This window comes from Arachis hypogaea, chromosome 1, assembly GCF_003086295.3.
Source record: "Arachis hypogaea cultivar Tifrunner chromosome 1, arahy.Tifrunner.gnm2.J5K5, whole genome shotgun sequence".
Classification (NCBI taxonomy): domain Eukaryota; kingdom Viridiplantae; phylum Streptophyta; class Magnoliopsida; order Fabales; family Fabaceae; genus Arachis; species Arachis hypogaea.
In genome coordinates this window covers 21,824,077-21,842,865 of record NC_092036.1, presented here as the reverse complement: position 1 = coordinate 21,842,865, position 18,789 = coordinate 21,824,077, and the positions used below count along the sequence as shown (strand labels likewise).

At 30.9% G+C, this 18,789-nt stretch overlaps 1 protein-coding gene across 1 annotated transcript; it reads left to right on the top strand.

The window, feature by feature from the left end:
• Positions 1-2,524: 2,524 nt before the first annotated feature.
• On the top strand, positions 2,525-3,580 carry LOC112705365 (protein FAR1-RELATED SEQUENCE 5-like). Its single transcript, XM_025756224.1, has 2 exons — positions 2,525-3,096; positions 3,217-3,580. Exons 1-2 carry the CDS (start codon positions 2,525-2,527, stop codon positions 3,578-3,580), a joined length of 936 nt encoding a protein of 311 aa, XP_025612009.1.
• The last annotated feature ends 15,209 nt before the right edge of the window (positions 3,581-18,789 follow it).

Below are 18,789 nucleotides of genomic sequence, written 5' to 3'. Positions count from 1 at the left end.
GTCAGGCCGTCAATCTCCAAGCATTCATTATTGAACCTATCCAGGTACTTCCTGTTCGGGTCCCCGCTTCTCTACGTCACCCCCAGCAAGTTGATCGGGTGTTTTGCCTTGGCAATGCGCATGGTGAACTGCGCTAGGACGGCGCGGGTTATGTCCGCAGAGGTTGTTACGGAGTCCTGGGGAGAGCATTGAACCAGCGGATTGCCGGTCCCGCTAAGGTCACGGGGAAGGCGCGACACCTTACTTCATAACCCACCCCTTCCAGATTCATCCTGGCCTCGAAGGCCATTAGATGTTCTTGGGGGTCTTGGGTCCCATCGTACCTTATGTCCGTTGGCTTATTAAAGTGCTTCGGTAGTTGTACTTCGAGGATGGAGTGGTGAAAAAGGGTCGCCCCCATGATTACAGGGTGTCGCCTTTTCCTTGGTCTTTCTCTTCTGTCCTCTCGGTTTTCCTCCATGGTATGCCTCGTTGGGGGTCAGGTGTAAATGATGGGATCTTGTCGTCTTCTCGGCAACTCCCTACATTCCCCTTGGCTCTCTGATTCTGATTGGGGGGTCGGGGTGTGTTTAGAGCGATCCCTTCGGGGGCTTCTCCCACTGGTTTCCCTCCCTTGGAGGGGACCGGGAACGATCATGCCCCACTGCTGGTCTGTGGCGCTCTTTGCTTGCTACCTTTCGCTCCAGGTTTTGCACCCTGTGGCACAACTCCTGTATTATTTTGGCACTGTCGCTTCCTGTTCCTCCAAAGGGACGCCTCTCCTGGGAGCGCGAGGCCAGGGGAGCTCGGGTCGCCGCAGAGGGGATTTTGTGCGTTCGCGAGAGGAAGCCACAGAGGCTACCCTGCTAGTTTGGGGAACCATTTCCTCCCCACCTGGTTCACCTCCGTCATCTGCCTCTACAAGACCCAACAGAAAGCCCATTTTGGCCAGTCCCTACAGACGGTGCCAATGTTCGATTATTCAGGTTCCAGACGGGTCGGTAGAGCTGTAGGAATGTGATGGTAGGAACCAGCCTTGATCCGGGTCTAGAGGAAGAGGGCGGAGACTTCACGACCTCCTGAGTTACTGTGGTGTAAGGGAGGTGCCACGTGCAATGACACTCCAACGCTTAAGTCAGAAGTGGTACAGATGGCAATGAGAGTAGTTGGATAGTGACGTACCGGGTGGGAGAGGTAGGGCCCTCCCCATATATACTATGTCAGTAGGGCGGGCCCCACAGAAGAAGTCCCTTTCCTGGAAGCTTCCTATCCCAGCTGTCGCGTGGCTAGTTGCCAGGGAGTAGGTGTTCAGGTTGCAAGCCAGGTGTATGAGGCTCGCCGGGTCGGCCGCTCGGGTCGGACAAGGCACAAGCTGGGCTGGGCCGGAACAATAACTATAATGTAGTACTAGGTCTGAGTATTTTTTTTAATTTTGCCACAGTAATATTTGTAAAGAATAAAATTGTGTTTTGAGATTTAGATTTTTATCTTAGTACGGGTTTAACTTGTGTATGCTTTTTGTTGAAAAGAATAATGTGAATCAAAGTATTAACTTTATAGAAACATATTTTAAATTATTAACAACTTATTAAAAGTAATTTAAACTTTAACATTGATCATAACAAAATTTGACCTATATAATATTAGTAAGGTATATGATTAAAAAGATGTTTAGAACTAAATTTTATATATCGTCTCATTTATTTTTCTAGTCAATTTGTTAAAAAATTTATGTCACTAGTAGAAAGGATATGGGAACAATAGAAAATAAACCATGAGATTATATTGTTGTAATTTGTCAATTTTATAAGTTATTTTATTTTAATACCGATGTAGGGTAAGGAAAAAATATGGAAAATATGTCACATTCTGAAGAGGATAAATGCTATATAAAGGAGGAGAAAAATGAAAACGGCAATGATAAAACTACTGATGGTAAAGAAGCAGTTGTTTTGAGTGCAAATGATTTTTTGAATCAGCAAGTTGTAAGTTATGAAGAAACTTACAAATGTTATGTAAGGTATGTCAAGTGTGTGGGGTTTGGAGTTCGAAAGGGGGATGCGGCTGCTGATAGTACTGGCAATTATGTTCGACTTAAATTCTTGTGCAACAGAGTAGGGGTGAGAGAGAAGAAATGCTACGCAACTACTAGTAAGATAAGAAGCAGAAGCTTGAGACCAAAACAAATTGTAATGCAATGTTGTCAATTTATCTTGAAAAGAGTTGTTCAACGTGGAAAGTCAGAAAGATTGTGGAGGATCATAACCATCCTTTGATACCGCTTAAATTAGTTCACCAAATTCCAAATCATCGTACAATGACAGGTGTAGGCAAAGCACAAGTAGATAGCATGCATAGACATGGCCTCCCACCTTCGAAGATCATGGGTCTTATTGCTGGATAAGCCGGTGGTTATGAATTTGCTGGTTTTACAAAAAAGGATTTAGATAACTATATTGAAAGAAATCTACGTTGAAAGATCTTTGATGGAGATGTAAATGCAACTCTTAATTATTTGCTTGGAAAAGCAGAGGATGAACCTATAATGATTGTGAGACATAGTTTAACAGATGACAATAAATTGGAGCATTTATTCTGGGCAAATGATTTAAGTCGATTTGACTATCAATATTTTGGTGATGTTCTAGCATTTGATTCTACCTACAGAAAAAATAAGTATAATGGACCGCTAGTTATCTTTTCAGGAACAAACTATCATCGCCAAACTTGTATTTTTGGCTTCGGTTTGCTATTATATGAACAAACAAAATCATACAAGTGGTTACTAGATAACTTTTCAGAGGTGATGATGAATAAGCATCCGAGTCTTGTTATAACGGATGGTGATAATGCCATGAAGAGTGCAATTGAAGAAGTATTTCCAAGTGCTACCCATAGATTGTGTGCTTGGTATCTGTATAAAAATGCAGTATCTCATATCAAGGACCCTGAATTTCGTGAGAAATTTAAGAAATGCTTGTATGCCAAATTTAAATGTGATGAATTTGAAGAGTATTGGCATGACATGGTTGAAAGGTTTAATCTTGTGGGAAACGATTGGGTAGAGAAACAATATAGAAGGAAAGAAAAATTGGCTACTGCTTATTTGAGTAGCAAGTTTTGCGTTGGATTTAAAACGACATCCAGATGTGAAGGCATAAATTCTTTCATTAAAAGCTTTGTTGACTCAAGGGATAGTATACTTGCATTGGTGTAAAACGTAGAACGTTCTTTAAGGGACTACAGAAATGCTGAGATTGTTGCTGAATTCAAAACACTAAATGGAGAACATGTGCCCACAACAGGTTTACATTCTCTTGAGCGTCATGCTGCGTCAGTGTATACAAGGGAGATATTTTGGAAAATATTAGAAAAGATAAAAAGTGTGGCAACTTTGGATATTATGCGGTCTGGTAGTCGTTCAACAACCACAGAGTACAAGATCATCAAGTATGGAAGACCTGATCATGAGTACATTATTTTATATGATCAAGATACTCAGAAGATGGTGTGTCAATGTCAAAGATGGGATAGTTATGGCATTCCATGTTCTCATATGTTTTGTGTGATGAAACGGGAACAGATCAAAGAATTACCATAAACTCTTGTATTGAAAAGATGGACTAAAGACGTTAAAAAAATTGACGATGATCAAGGTAACATAAATGGAAAACAGGATGAAGAAAGGAGCATTCTGACGGATAGGTGCATTATCAGTTGCTAGTTCCTGTATGATATACTTAGGAGGCAGAAAATTGTCTCATTTTCGCTACACAATGAAGGAAATTTGTAGAATGACGAAAGTCTTGGAAGCAAAATTGAAGCAGACTATTTCACCGAAAAAAGGCAAGAAAGTTGGTGATCCTTTTGTTGCAAAATCCAAAGGTGCACCAAAAGTCCGAAAAAATAAAAATAAAAGACGACAATGTTCTAATTGCAATCAAACTGGTCACCCAAAAAGGAAATGCATAGAGAGAACAAACATAATGATAAAATGGTCAGCAAAGATGAATTTGAAGATGGTGTTGAATCTGTTAGTATTCCAAATGATCACGTAACACGAGAATTTATTATTACTTACTAGACTAAACAACTAATGTCATGATATTTTGAGTTAATATGTACGTTTTAACTTTGTTTTTTTATATGAAATTTATACTTTTGTTAATTTTGAACCAAATTTTTGTAATTTTATATGAATAGACTCCAATAGTTTTTTTCGTGGAGGTGAATGTTAAAAATATACACTTTTGGAGTGAGAAAAAAAATCCTAAATTGTCTCAAGAAGATATAAGTAAAGTCTATAATTCTGGCATGCACATTATTCAATTTAGTATATTTCTAATTCAATCATTCTAGAATTATACTATTATGAACTATGTCTTTGTGAAGGTTCAAGTTCTACATTTTTTGGAGGAGATAGCAACCATACTTCTGCTAGTTATGAAACTTCCTTGTATGGTCCCATTCCCAGTCATAGATGGTTGCTACAGGTAATTAATATTTTTTGTCATTTATCTATCTTATGTTTAGTTTTTAAATAATATTTTTCCATGAATTTATATCTTTTGAGATTTAATAGCATATGAATGATTTGGTTTTTTATTTTGACAGGCCATGCAGAATAGGAGTGATTTTTGATATTAATATCATGTAATAGACAGCTTGGTACTATGGAAAAATTATTTTTTGGGACTAAAGACATCGATATTAAAGGAATACAAATATATTTTGTGAATATTAGCTGAAGAGACTTTTTATTTAGAGACATTGATAAAAGAAAATAATGCAAGTCTATATCTGTAACTAACTATTCGTGAATATTATTAAATTAATTCGATTTATTATTATTATTATTATTATTATTATTATTATTATTATTATTATTATTATTATTATTATTTGGCCAATAAATCTATGCTTTTATGCTTCATAATTTTTTATTAAGTACATTATACATAATAAAACACATATTATTATTAAACAAAAATATTATAAATTAGGACTATATTAAATAATTAATACTAACAACTTAATAATACTCGGTATTAGTATGACTTTTTTTTATGGTTAATGTACTTTATTTTTAAAAAAGAACAAAGAAAAAGTTACATCAAGGACAATATTTCACTGAAATAAATTTTGTTAAAACCGAGTTAATATTGGATAAAAATACATAATTTAATGGATGTAAGTATATAAATAACTAAAAATATTATTTATTTAATTTAGGTTTGAGCAAAAATTAATGTTTTTCATATGTTCCATATATATATATATGATCAATTTCACAGAAAAAAAGTTTAAAATACAATGATACAATAGTAAAATAAATTTAATTTTTATAAAAAAATTAATATCATTACATAATAAAATAATTAAATAAACAATAAATATAAGTTTAAAAGAATTTCTAATCATGTCCTATTTACATTTCTAAACATTTTTGGAGAAATTTTGTAATGAAAAATTTTAGAGTATGATTTTATTCTTATCCATTAATATAGTACCTTAAATACTAATCCTTTAAAAGTACATCATAGATCGATAGAAAATAGATATTTTAATTAAGGATAATTTAATGTATGTGTATATGTAATTATGTTGTTTGCAAAATATTATTTAATTAACGTTCACTTCTTTTAACAAATTTTAGTGTGTATTGAGTTAAAAAATTACTTTTAAACAAAACATAATAAATAAATAAATAATATTTTATATTATTATATTCAAACATATTTAGTAGATATAAAATATTTTTTATAAAACATAATAAATAAACAAAATATATTTTTACATCAAGTACCATACATAAAAGTATTTTTTTAAAAGTGATATATTTAAATATTAACTTACTTGTATCTTTTATAAGAATCTTTAAAAAAAATTATTCTAATATTTTTGTTAAAGTTATATCCACACAAGACAATGTACTATTATTATCTGATTTATATGTAAACAATAAAAATGTGAAGAATAAAATAAATTTAATTTTAAGATAGATATTATAAATTTTTATTCACTTTTTTTTGAGTTATATTACGTTAATTAGGTTAAAATTTATGGTATTTCAATACTTTTTATAAATACCCCTTGATTTTATAATTGTACACGTCTTTTTTAATATGAATATAATGCAGAAAAATATTACGTATTAAAAAATAAAGATAAGATAATAATCATTCTTATGCAAATACATTATAATTAATAAGTTCAATTTTTAATAATTTAAACTTCATAGACTTATAATATAATAAAACAAAAAGTAATAAAATTTTCTAAAGAAATAAACTAATAATTCTAATATAGAATTATAACTAGACTAGATTACCCTATAAAACTAAGATCATCAAAACACTTTCTTTAAGTTAAAAAAAATAAAATTATTCCTAATTTAAATTATTCTAAAATTAAATTGGTCTTGAATTGTTGTTCCAATTTTTTATAGCCAAATCTTCTATTTCTCTTTTTTTGATGTTGTGATATCCACTAACCAGATCAATTGCAAGGCGCATTCTTGTAAAATCATTCACTCTCTGTTACAAAATAAAATTACAATGTTATATTAGATTAGAAACTAACTTATGAATTTAATAAATTAAATATATTGTTATAGTATCCCTGACATCATATGATCTCCAGAAATTTGATAGTATTATTCATTGTGCAACATAAATATCACAATTATTCTTGCAATAGAACACATAAAGAAAAAAGATAATACTAGGCTTTTAAAATTTTAATAATATTGCTTTTTAATAATAAGATAAGTTTATGTAATTATTATAATTTTTCATTCATATTAATTTCGATTAAAATTAGTGAATGAAGTGCGAAATTTTTATTTACTTACGAGCCATCTTTTTGCTGCGTAACTTTGAAATCTACCAATTTATAAGTAGAAATTGTAGGTGATATCCCAACAAGCAATTTATATATTCCGTCACCCAAAATATTTTTAAGAAATGACGCCTGAATGGTAGTCATCAACCATAAGTGGTAGTCTAAATATGATGAAAGAATATTTTTTAAATACAATCTAGTTTGTTTAAATAGCTCACCACTTTATTGATTGCTATCATCCTTAACTTTTTCTATATCTTAGATTTTTTAGAGTAAAGATACACAATTTCTTGATCAGGTAGGTTAACAACCATTTAGAACCAATGAAAATTCACGGAATTGGAACACAAATCTACATTAACAAATGACATTAGATTATAAGATTATTTGTTACAATAATAAATCACTTTTAGCACCATACTTTGATAGCAAATTTCTCTAAGACATGTCTACCTTAGTAAGATTATCTGCTTCTCTTATAAAATTGACCTTAATGTAATTCCAAATTCCGATGAAAATATTTTCTAGATGCATTGCAATTTGCTGTGTAAAAGATATGTCAATTAGACCAAGTATACATACCTATAATGCGAAAAGAGAATAAACATACTGCAAATGTTGTGGGAAAAAATCACTTATGGCCATCATCATTATGAGTTAGCATGGAAGCAACAAGAATAAGGACCTATAGTTATATCAAATCACAAGGTCCAAAATTATATAAAATAAATAATTCAACAAATTTTGCTACAAAATAAAGTCAATTTGAATACATTTTAGATAAATGTGTAACAAAGCAAAAAAAAATACAATACATCATCAACAATAGGCCGTCCAGGTTTTAGTGTCATTAAAGCTTCTCTTGTGCCTTGAACAATGATCATTGGAAATCAATTCTTCCCTATCAAAAACAAAATCATTGCTTTGTGTCATCTTTTAAAAAATTACCGTATACCTTTAAAACATATATTAAGAAGATTGTATAGTACTTTAGGTCATAATTAAAAGCAAAAATATATGATGCAAGGGTAAGATCTGCTTCTCTAAACCTCGAATTTCTTGTTGCCTGAAATAAAACCGAGAAACACTGCATAATGTATTGTAAAAAATAAATAATATACCTGATTAAACTAAAATTTGTTTATATTGTTCATTAATTTATTAGTTACTTGGGTAATTTTATCTCTATTCTCTAAGGTTGAGATATCTTCAGCTGACTTTTCTTCGTGTGAGAATAAATTGCGCTAAAGTGAAAAAAAACACATACGAATCATGTTAGACTTATGAATAACAAAAATAAAATTGGTTATGCAACTAATTTTTTAAAGACAATAATACCTTAGTGTCTATCTTAGATGGTTTCTTCCATACTCCATTTTGTCTAGTTCTTGGCCAAAAAAATTTCCTTTTTTTGCGCGCAAAACCTTTATCAGTCTCACCATTTTGTCTTGAAGATGTTGGTGTTGTCTTTTTGGGATAGTTTTCTTCTTAACAGTATTTTTCATACCACTAAAAGTTGGACCACTTACAGGAGTAGTATTCAAGCATTGACTCACAGGAAGCGTTGAGTTAATTAGTCGTGATGATAGTTCGTCCACCTTTTTGGTCAACAGATGTAGTTGCTTAGCTAGTCCTGGTAAAAATTTTGTTGGAATTATACTTACTTCAGCATTTGTCTATAACACCCAACAAAGAATGGAACAATGAAATCAATTAAGAATAGAAACCAGTTGCTTAATAAAGAAAAGGATAAAGAAGGATTTATAGTTACCATTGTGAAAACAAATTGAGAATTCATGTCTGTCCACTTAGTATCATAAGGGTGTAACGAATTCATATACTTATGGACTCGGTCTATAGCTTCGAAGAATCTATTAACTATCTTTCACTTAAAATATAAAAATGTGTTGAATATTTTCTTTAGTTGTGAAAGAAAGTATGTATATATAGATAGTATTTTTTAACATAAGTTGATTACATAGATGTCCCATTACTTTCTCATCTATAGAAAGAAATAATCGTTCAACATTATCTTAGAATTCGGTGATAATGAAAAAGAAATTTATAAGAGAAATAGGTAGTGCAATATGCATATCAATATATATTTTTTTCATATACACTTATAGATAAATATTACAATATGTGCTGTTTAAAAAATTGAGTTGCACTTATCACTTATTTAAAAATATGAAAAAAATTGACATACTTAGATTTATACAAAAATATTTTTTATTCCCAACATTCATCTAATTTAGAGAGCAAACAAAATTAGTTCTTTTTATTTGTGAGTTTCAGATTTTAATTTAATATTAAATAAATTATATTATGTAAATTGTTACTTTACCTTAACTTTCTATGTGTTTATATTTTTTTTATTGATGGGAAAAAGCGATATAGAGTACATAAACTATAAAAATATTTTTTTAAGACATAATTATAACTATAACAAAAACTTGTTACATTAAAATTAAATTCTTTAACCTCACCTAAAAAAAATTAAACATAGCATATCTTTGTTCTGGTACTCACAATTGAAAAGACATTATTTATATTCTATAATAATAAATTTACTATTTATGCTAAATAATAATAAGTTATATAAAAGATTACATGAATCTATTAGAAATTTAAAATTAGATACCAATTTTATAAGGACTAAATTTACTGACTAATTAATTTTTAATAACAAAAACATCAATGTTAATGTTAAAAGACATTTAATTTAATTATAATAAATTAATTTATTTAATTTTAATATAAATTAGAATTTTAGTTTTATAAAATAATTATTCATTTAAATTTTTTTAGAGTGAAGATAGACTAAAATATCATTATTAGATAAAATATTGTTTAATTTTATTAATCATTAAATATTTGAATTTAGTTTTAAAAATTTAAATATCTCACGATTCACTTTTACAAGAGAATAAACCGAAACATTATAAGAGGATTCTTTCTAGTAATTTCTTTTATGTTGTTTCTTTTTTAGTAATAGTATAGCCAAATGTTTCTATTAGAACTTAAAAAATTACGTAGTAATATATAATAATATTATTTATTTATCCTCCTTAGTTTATTAATTTTGACATTGTTATATTACATAATTCTCTTCTATTAGATTAATATAAAAATTGTTGTACTAGATTTAATTCTATATATAACAAATATAAAAAAAACTCTATTTAAAAAATTATTGGGTTAATTTAATTGATCTCACAAAATTACTTTGTAATACTCAATTACCTTATTAGCATTTTTTTACAAGTTAAGATATTTCGATTAATATATTGAAATTTAATGATAACCGTGCATATCAAGTAGGGCTAAAAGTGAGTTAATCCATCTCATAAATCAGCACACCACCCGACTCGTTAAAAGCTCAATAAGTTAAACTCCTGAGTTGGTGAGTCGAGCTTGAGAAAAGAATCGAACTCATAAATTAAATAACCGATCTTGACCTTAGATAAGTTCAGTTCATTAACTCGTAAATGGGCTCGATTATATGTACAATGTTACATACATACATACATACATACATATACATGTATCCTATATGCATTTAAGCTATACTTTCGAAGTAGGACATAAATAAAAAAATTATGATAATAAATAAATAGATAATATGTCAAATTTATCCTTTTTAATAATTTTTACTATATACATAAGTTATAATTAATTGAAATAGAATTATAAATTATGTTCTTGTTATTTGAGCTAGCTCATGAGCTTTTGGTGAGCCAAGCTTGAGTTTAAGAAATAGGCTCAATTGTTAATGAATCGAGTCATGAGCCAAGTTCAAGTTTCGTGACCCGAACATAAGTTTGGTATACTCAACTCAGCTCTACTCGCATCTAGTCCTAATGTCAAGTAGTACTTCTATTGTAAGTTAATAACTAAATCTCATATAGATATTATGATTCACTTGAAAAATGAAAAAATGTAGAAATGAAAAGAATGTAATTTATTATATTTTAGTTACAACTAATGGTATCAAACCGGGGATTACATATTTTGAAAAAAAAAAACTTAGAGTCCCATACATAATAGCTTTAGGACTGACAAGAGTAATCTCACACTATTTATGTATGTCATGATTTTAATGGTGAATTTTCATTATAAGTTTGAATAAGTTTTATTACATTATTTATATAATTTGACTATATAAATTTATAAATATTAATTGTGTTAAAATTTTAATACGCAAAATATATATTTCTCTCAAGTGTCGAAAAATTTTATATTTATCTTTGGATGATGATTTTCGTAAATATTATTCGATGCGAGTTGGCGTGACTTAGTATCATAACGCTATGAGATTAGGATTGCAAGAATAGATTTGATCTTTAATCAAACATAAAAGTGAATCGAGTTAAATATGGAATTAGCTTAAGTGATTGGTTTGACCCATGGTAATGGAAAAAGTGTCACATATTAACTTATGATAAATTGAATCTATTTGTAAATCTCATGTTCAACTTACTATATAATCAACTTGTAAATTATTTAATATTTGAAATGGCCTCTAAAATTTGACTCTGACATAATTTAGTCCACCTTGTCATCCTCAGGGGCTAGGACGATCTTCCCATCAACCATTATGCAATCACTCCATCATAGTTGTAGCTGCCTCCGCCTTTTTTGTCCTGGCCCGAGCCTTCTCCAAGTCAGACCTCAACCCGTCCCTCTCCTCTTCCAACTATTTTTTAATCTCTTTACGTTTATCCACCTCAGCTTGGGCAGCCATTAAAAAACTCTGAATAGCATTGAGAGGAGTCTTCTCCAACTCCCTGGCCATGATAGTACACACCAGCGGCCCGATTTTCATTTCGGGTAATGATTTGAAAGTGGATTTGAATAGCCACATCATCCATATTGATATGCCTTGGGGAAGAATATTTTAAATCACATCCAGCTCCCAACATTGGAGCTAGTATATCTTCAAAAAATAATAGGAGTTCAGGTGTAGCTGGGTTGGGGGAACATTGCAGATCTAGATAACATTGCTCTCAAAATCAGAAAAAGGAAGCTTAACATCTAACTTCGAGAAAAAGCAGTCCTAAGCATAGAAAAAGGGTCACTCCAACTCATCTAAAGGGGGGAATTGAAGCATACCCTCTCTTCGGGATCAGCCACTACTATCTCATAATTTCACTCATCCTCCCGATTCTCACATAGCCTATGGTATCTACGAAAAGTTTCAGTGTATTCTTTATCAATTACAGGAATGGGGTCAGGATAAAAATGTCTACCCAAGCTAAAATGGAAGGGGGAACTTTTGTCGACATATCATGAACACTGGATCGAGACATACAGCTATACCTACAAATGCAACAAATGGACATCGTCACTAAAGGAACTCGGTCAAATCTAGAGAAATTCAGGTAAAAGCAATAAAACACATGCAATTTCACAAGATATTTTCAAAATAGAACGAATAGAAATGGCGTCCCTCCTACACTATCAGTAGCGACACCATTAGGGGACAATGCGATTATATTCTACAAGCAATGAAAGGCAACAAGTTTCTCCAAAAATCTAAATACAGAGCCAAACGTTCATAACAGTAACATTAGACGACGAAAATAGTTTCAAAAAGGAGTTTTTTAGTAAATAAAGTAGCAGCATTGAACAACTTTTTCCAAAGAAGTTTCAAGACACAAACAAAATCAACAATGTAAGAATCTCTACTGTTACTTGAAATGTCCCCCGAAATACAAGAAACAGGTTGAAAGAGCCCAGAACAGTTACACAAAAAGAAGTCAAGAATACCAACGTTGATGAGGTGAAAAGAGACCTTCAAAGAGTTCAAGACAGAGAAATCTTGGGTCGAAACGACGAACAACGAACGAAAGGGAAAAGTGAAGCAAAGAATTTTTTTGCATCTAGAAGGAAACATGGCAACACAGAGAGCTTTTCAGATATGGAATAAGGAAGAAGAAGAAGGGCGCGAACTTGTATAAGAGCGAAAGGGGAAAAAGGGTATTTTGCACCTCTCTTTAAAGCTATGTGCGGATTCTAACGAAACGGCCATGTAATGCTCACCCCTCATTTAAAGTGGTAACATTCAAAATTTTAAAACACATCGAGTATCTGACCTCTTGAAGGCGGCGTACCCGACAAGGTAAACTGAAGCCGTGGAATGCTTGAACTCGACCTCATAAAAGTTCGGACTCAAGTAGGGGCACTGTTCATACTCTGACCCAAAACATAATCCAGGCCCAACAAGGACGAAACATCCCACCCAAAAAGGGTGGCCTCTATCGTTTACCCGATGTAACACCCTAATATTCAAATCCTTATACTCAAGTCATAAGTCAATGATATTACGGTGGTACGACTCTCAAGTGGATCTTTAATATATAAATATAAGTATAATTGAAAGGAGTATTAACTGAGAAGCCTAAAAAGAGTAAAAATAAAATCGCACAGACGTATCACTCACGTCTCGACAACAAAAAGATAAACCGTGAAACCTTGTGTGCCAAAGCGGACAATATCGTGCTAGCGAGTGGTCTGGGCTGTTACAGATGATATCAGAGGCAGAGCCTAGATCGATGTGCCAGCAAGGGCGCTAGGCTCCCTTAGGAGAGTGGATTGTAAGGTCCCACATTGGTTGGGGAGGGAAACGAAGCATGATTATAAGGGTGTGGACACCTCTCCCGAGCATGACGCATTTTGACGAGTGAGTGTGGGGGGACTTCGGCTATCATCCCTATCGTCAAAGGCAAAACCGTGAGGCCTTGTGTGCCAAAGCAGACAATATCATGCTAACAGGTGGTCTAAACTGTTACACCCGACCTCTTTAAAGAGGTTGGACATGGCAACAAGTACCAGCATTACTTATCCAAATATGTAAATGTCTCCCTGAATCTCTTCTACTATCTCTATCTCTCCTAAAAGATAGACCCCAGCAAACTCTCAAAGATAAAGGGAACAATTATCCATCAATTAAAGGTGGAACTACTCTAAAAATGGTGGTCATCAAACTCTACTATAAATACACTGACACTCCCTCAGGTATACACACATTCTATTCTACTAAAATTATGCCTAAAACGCTTACTAACTTAAGCATCAGAGTCTCTTACAGATACCATCCCTTACCTTCTCACGAGGAATTCGGATGGTGGCACATTAACGCAAAAACAAGTCATACACTGTCTCATAAGGAGTGTAGACCTCATGTTCAGACACAAATCAATATTTCAGGTAATGAAGAACCAAATTCGTTATTCTACAACGATTCAACAAAAGAAGAAACAAGATTTGCAAAAAGAAAAAAATTTTGATTCTTTTTCTCAAGAATATAATCATGACTATGAGTCAATATATTTGTAATTCAAAAATGTCTGTTACAATATGATAAACAATTCATTATGGTCCTCCAAATTTTTTGTTTAATATTTGTTATGTATAAAACTTGATGATTTTGTGGAATATTATATGTTAAACACAGAAAATTTATAATTATAAAATTATATATTTAAATATAAATATACATTAAAAAAATAAATTAAATAATACATATATTCATATAAAAATACATTGTTAGTGAATTGGTAAGAACTTTTTGTATACATATTATGCAGTATATTTTTGTTAATAATTTATATTATCTTTTAATTCATACAAAATTGTAATAAGAAAACTATAAAATTGGAAAAAAACATGTTAATTAGAAGAAAAAATAAATTTAAAAATAAAGATATAGTAAGCATTACGTTATGATATTTTAAATCTATTCTTAAAGGATTGTATAACAATTAATTACAACTTATTATCATATCTTACTTTTATTTATTTTTATCTTCTCACAATCATTTTATAATAGTAAATGTGTACTCATTCAAAGTTTAACTTTTAATAGAAAAAACAAGAACATCCCATAATTAAATGACCATTCCTTATATGACAATAACAAGTTTATTTTATTTTAATTAGTGTGTTAATGAATTTATTTAAAAAAATATTATTTTTTATGATATATTTTTCTTTATGATTCGAATTTCTTGAAAGAAATATATTTTTAAAAACTTGGACACTAAAAACTAAACTATACTTTTACATTTTGTGGTCTAAAACTAGATTTTTACATGTTATAATTTGTATGCCAATGTATTGTAAAAAAGAAAAACGAATACGAAGAGATTTTTTTTTTTTGGGATAAAATTATTTTATTTAGATTGGAGCCATAAAAGTTATTATGATCTTGGATATTATTTATTCTTTTAATGTTTAAACAAAGAAGGATTAAAATATATATTATTTTTTAAAATCTAAAAAAGATAAATAAAATTTATGTCAACCATTTTTTAAAAAATTTAGCGAATAAGTAAAAGAAAGCATTTTTCTTTCACTCATTTCATCGCTAAGACTAAATTATGTCAACCGTTCTTCCACTACTCCATGATCAATCATGTTTAAGCAAATTTTGTTGATTTTTTTAATCCAATCAAAATATAATTTTTTGATGACGAGCTATATAAATCACAATGCGTTCTTATAATTTAATATAACAGGTACTTTTATTTGTTATTGGAGTACTCTTATCATGACCACTACCAGCTCCAAAAAAGAGTTAAAATTGTCGACGGAGATGCTCTTGCTGAAGGCATTACGATACGTATGAAATCTGGTTGTGAGAAAAAAATTCATACAACAAAAAATACAGAAAAGTATTCGTCTGTATCAATTGACATCCTTGCCAGAGGAACAGAGACCGACATCTACATTTTCTTGGTGAGTGTCTTAAACATTTAGCAATATATACAAATGAATTATAGATTTTTATTTCGGTCAAGATTGTATTATTAAACATTCCGTTGCAATTTTTTATTTTAACTTCTTATAAATGCAGTGGCTACCCATTTTGTTTAGACCCCTCCATGGATGACATTAAAACAGACAGAAACACTAGTTACAACATATGTTTACGGCATAGCTAATGATACCAAAACTCATAGGTTTGTATAAAATTATCTATATTTTTCACACTTAAAATTTTTGTTTAAATTGGTGTTAACATTTATTTGAGTAGAAATGAAATATTAGCTAAATCAAGCCAATTTAGTGCCAAAAATCATTTAAGGCTCTGTGTCCAGAAATCGTATAAATGAAAATGTAAGGTCCCCTATTATTTATAAACCATGTGTGCTCTCTACCATATTAAGTAAAACTAAAATTTATAATTTACTAAACAGGTACTTAATGTGTTAGCTTCAATGTTGACATATGATGAAAGATCAGTGTCAGAATTACATATGAATTGGTACATACCATCAACCTTCACAGTGAGTATATAAAAATATTTTTAAAAAAATAATTTTTAAATATAGTTCATTCTTAAATTAAGGAAACTCAGGTGAAGTCAACTTCACGTAAAGTTGATAACTGAGAGCCGTTAGATGAAAATTTAGTCAAATCATTCAAATTATTTAACGACTCTCACCTATCAACTTCACGTGAAATTGACTGCACCTGAGTTTTCACCTTCTTAAATTATTATTTTATTTGTCTTCTATAGCAATACATACTAGATGAGGAGGTATCGTCAAAAAATATGCGAAGAAAATATCAAGAGGATTTTATGGGAAAGGTAGATTACCTTGGAAAGGTTATTGAATTATTTACAATTTAATTTTTATAAAAATTTATTTAATTTTGTATTTTTCATTTTCTGTTGACTCACAATTAAAAAATTATTAGATGTTTGTTAGTGTTAAAGAAGACAACAATCATTGGTATTTAGTGGTGTTTGATTTTCGAAAGCAAGAAGTTATTTTATTAGATCCAACACCTGATCTATCTAAAAAGGATTCAAAGGATTTGACCATTAAAAGACCGGTAATTATACTTGTTTGATAATCTTAGTTGTCTAATTTCTATGATATTTGTAAATACTGTTAAATGGTTAAAATGGATGCAGGCTTTGTATATCGAAGTCATGTTATAGGATCCCACATTTTATGACTCCAAACGCACTTTAATGCCAAAAATTTTAAAATTTGCTGTCGTCAAGTCAGATGAAATTGGAAGATGTGAAAAGTATTTGTTTTATTTATAGTTTAGTCAACAAAATTATATTACAATCCAACTGAACATTTTTGTTGACTGTAACTTACTTTGTAGAAATGATGGAGGTATTTGGGTGGCTCAATGGATGAGAGAATGTGGTTGGTGTGATCAATATTCTTCTATTGATGTAAGTAGTTATAGCATAATATAAAAAATTAAATATTTATTTCAAATTATATGAATATTTTTTTCTTTTTACAGGTTCACGATAAAATTCAGATGACACTTGTTTTGGATCTCATATTGCATCAGTACAATCTGAAAAGGAATGTTATCATCAAAGTTGCTGAAAAAAATTACAAGGAAATTGATGCCAAGTATAGGACTTTAGTTAAAAAGTAGAATGCATTAGTATTAGATCTCCAAATTATTTATTTGTCTACTGTTAGTATGATGCTTTTTTTTTAATATTTGTTATTTCTGCTCATGTTATTCATCTTTTTTAATTGTTATTTTATTTCATTTAAAATTTATTAATCTTTATGTAGTTTGATATATGTTAAATATATAATTTAGGGCAAATCACCCATATAAGCCAATGATTTCCCAAAATTTCACCAATCAGCCAAAAGGTAAAATGGTTCACGAATCAACCAAATACACGTTTTTATGTAATTCGAATTAGTCTAATTCGAATTACACATTCATAGTAATTCGAATCACACTAATTCAAATTACACAACGCACACAAGCACTAATTCGAATTAACCTAATTCAAATTACACACACTAATTCGAATTAGGGTGATTCAAATTACACACACTACACATAGTAATTCGAATTGGCCAAATTCGAATTACTCAATTTTTGGTGCAAGTAGTAATTCAAATTAGTGTATTTTGAATTACTCAAGGTTGGGCTATAAAAGGAGTTTGAACCAACCTTATTCGAACCACTTTTCCAATAGCACACCCACCAAATCCCAGAGAAAACAACCCAAAACGACTCCAACAAAGGCTTGAGCAGAATATTCAGCATATGGGCGACAATCCAAATAGACTTTATCGTTTGGATGGAGTGGCCCATATAGCCGGTGTCATCAACGAAGAGGTAAGTACGAAATCTTTGTTTTAAAGTAGGATTAAATAACTTATTTGTTTGGTTATATACGTTATGTTAGTGGTTTTGATAGTAAAGGACGTTGGTAACATTGTATGTGAATGATTTTATAAGTTTCGTTAGTGATTTTATAACAAAACCACTAACATGATTTTATAACAAAACTACTAACGAAACTTATAAAATCATTCACATACAATGTTACCAACATAATTTACTATCAAAACCACTAAAATAATGTATATAAACAAACAAATAATACGTTACTTAATCCTACTTTTAAAAAAAATATTTCGTACTTACCTCTTTGTTGATGACACCGGCTATATGGGCTACTGATGAGCGGATAATTTATACGCTTTTTGGCATTGTTTTTAGATAGTTTTTAGTAAGTTTGAGCTACTTTTAGGGATGTTTTCATTAGTTTTTAGGCAAAAATCATATTTCTGGACTTTACTATGAGTTTGCGTGTTTTTCTGTGATTTCAGGTAATTTCTGGCTGAAATTGAGGGAGCTGAGCAAAAATCTGAGTTAGGCTGAAAAAGGACTGCTGATGCTGTTGGATCCTGACCTCCCTGCACTCGAAATGGATTTTCTGGAGCTACAGGAGTCCAATTGGCGCGCTCTCAACGGCGTTGGAAAGTAGACATCCAGGGCTTTCCAGCAATATATAATAGTCCATACTTTGTGCGAAGATAGATGACGTAACTTGGCGTTGAACGCCAAGTACATGCTGCTGTCTGGAGTTAGACGCCAGAAAAACGTCATGATCCGGAGTTGAACGCCCAAAACACGTTACAACTTGGAGTTCAACTCCAAGAAAGGCCTCAACTC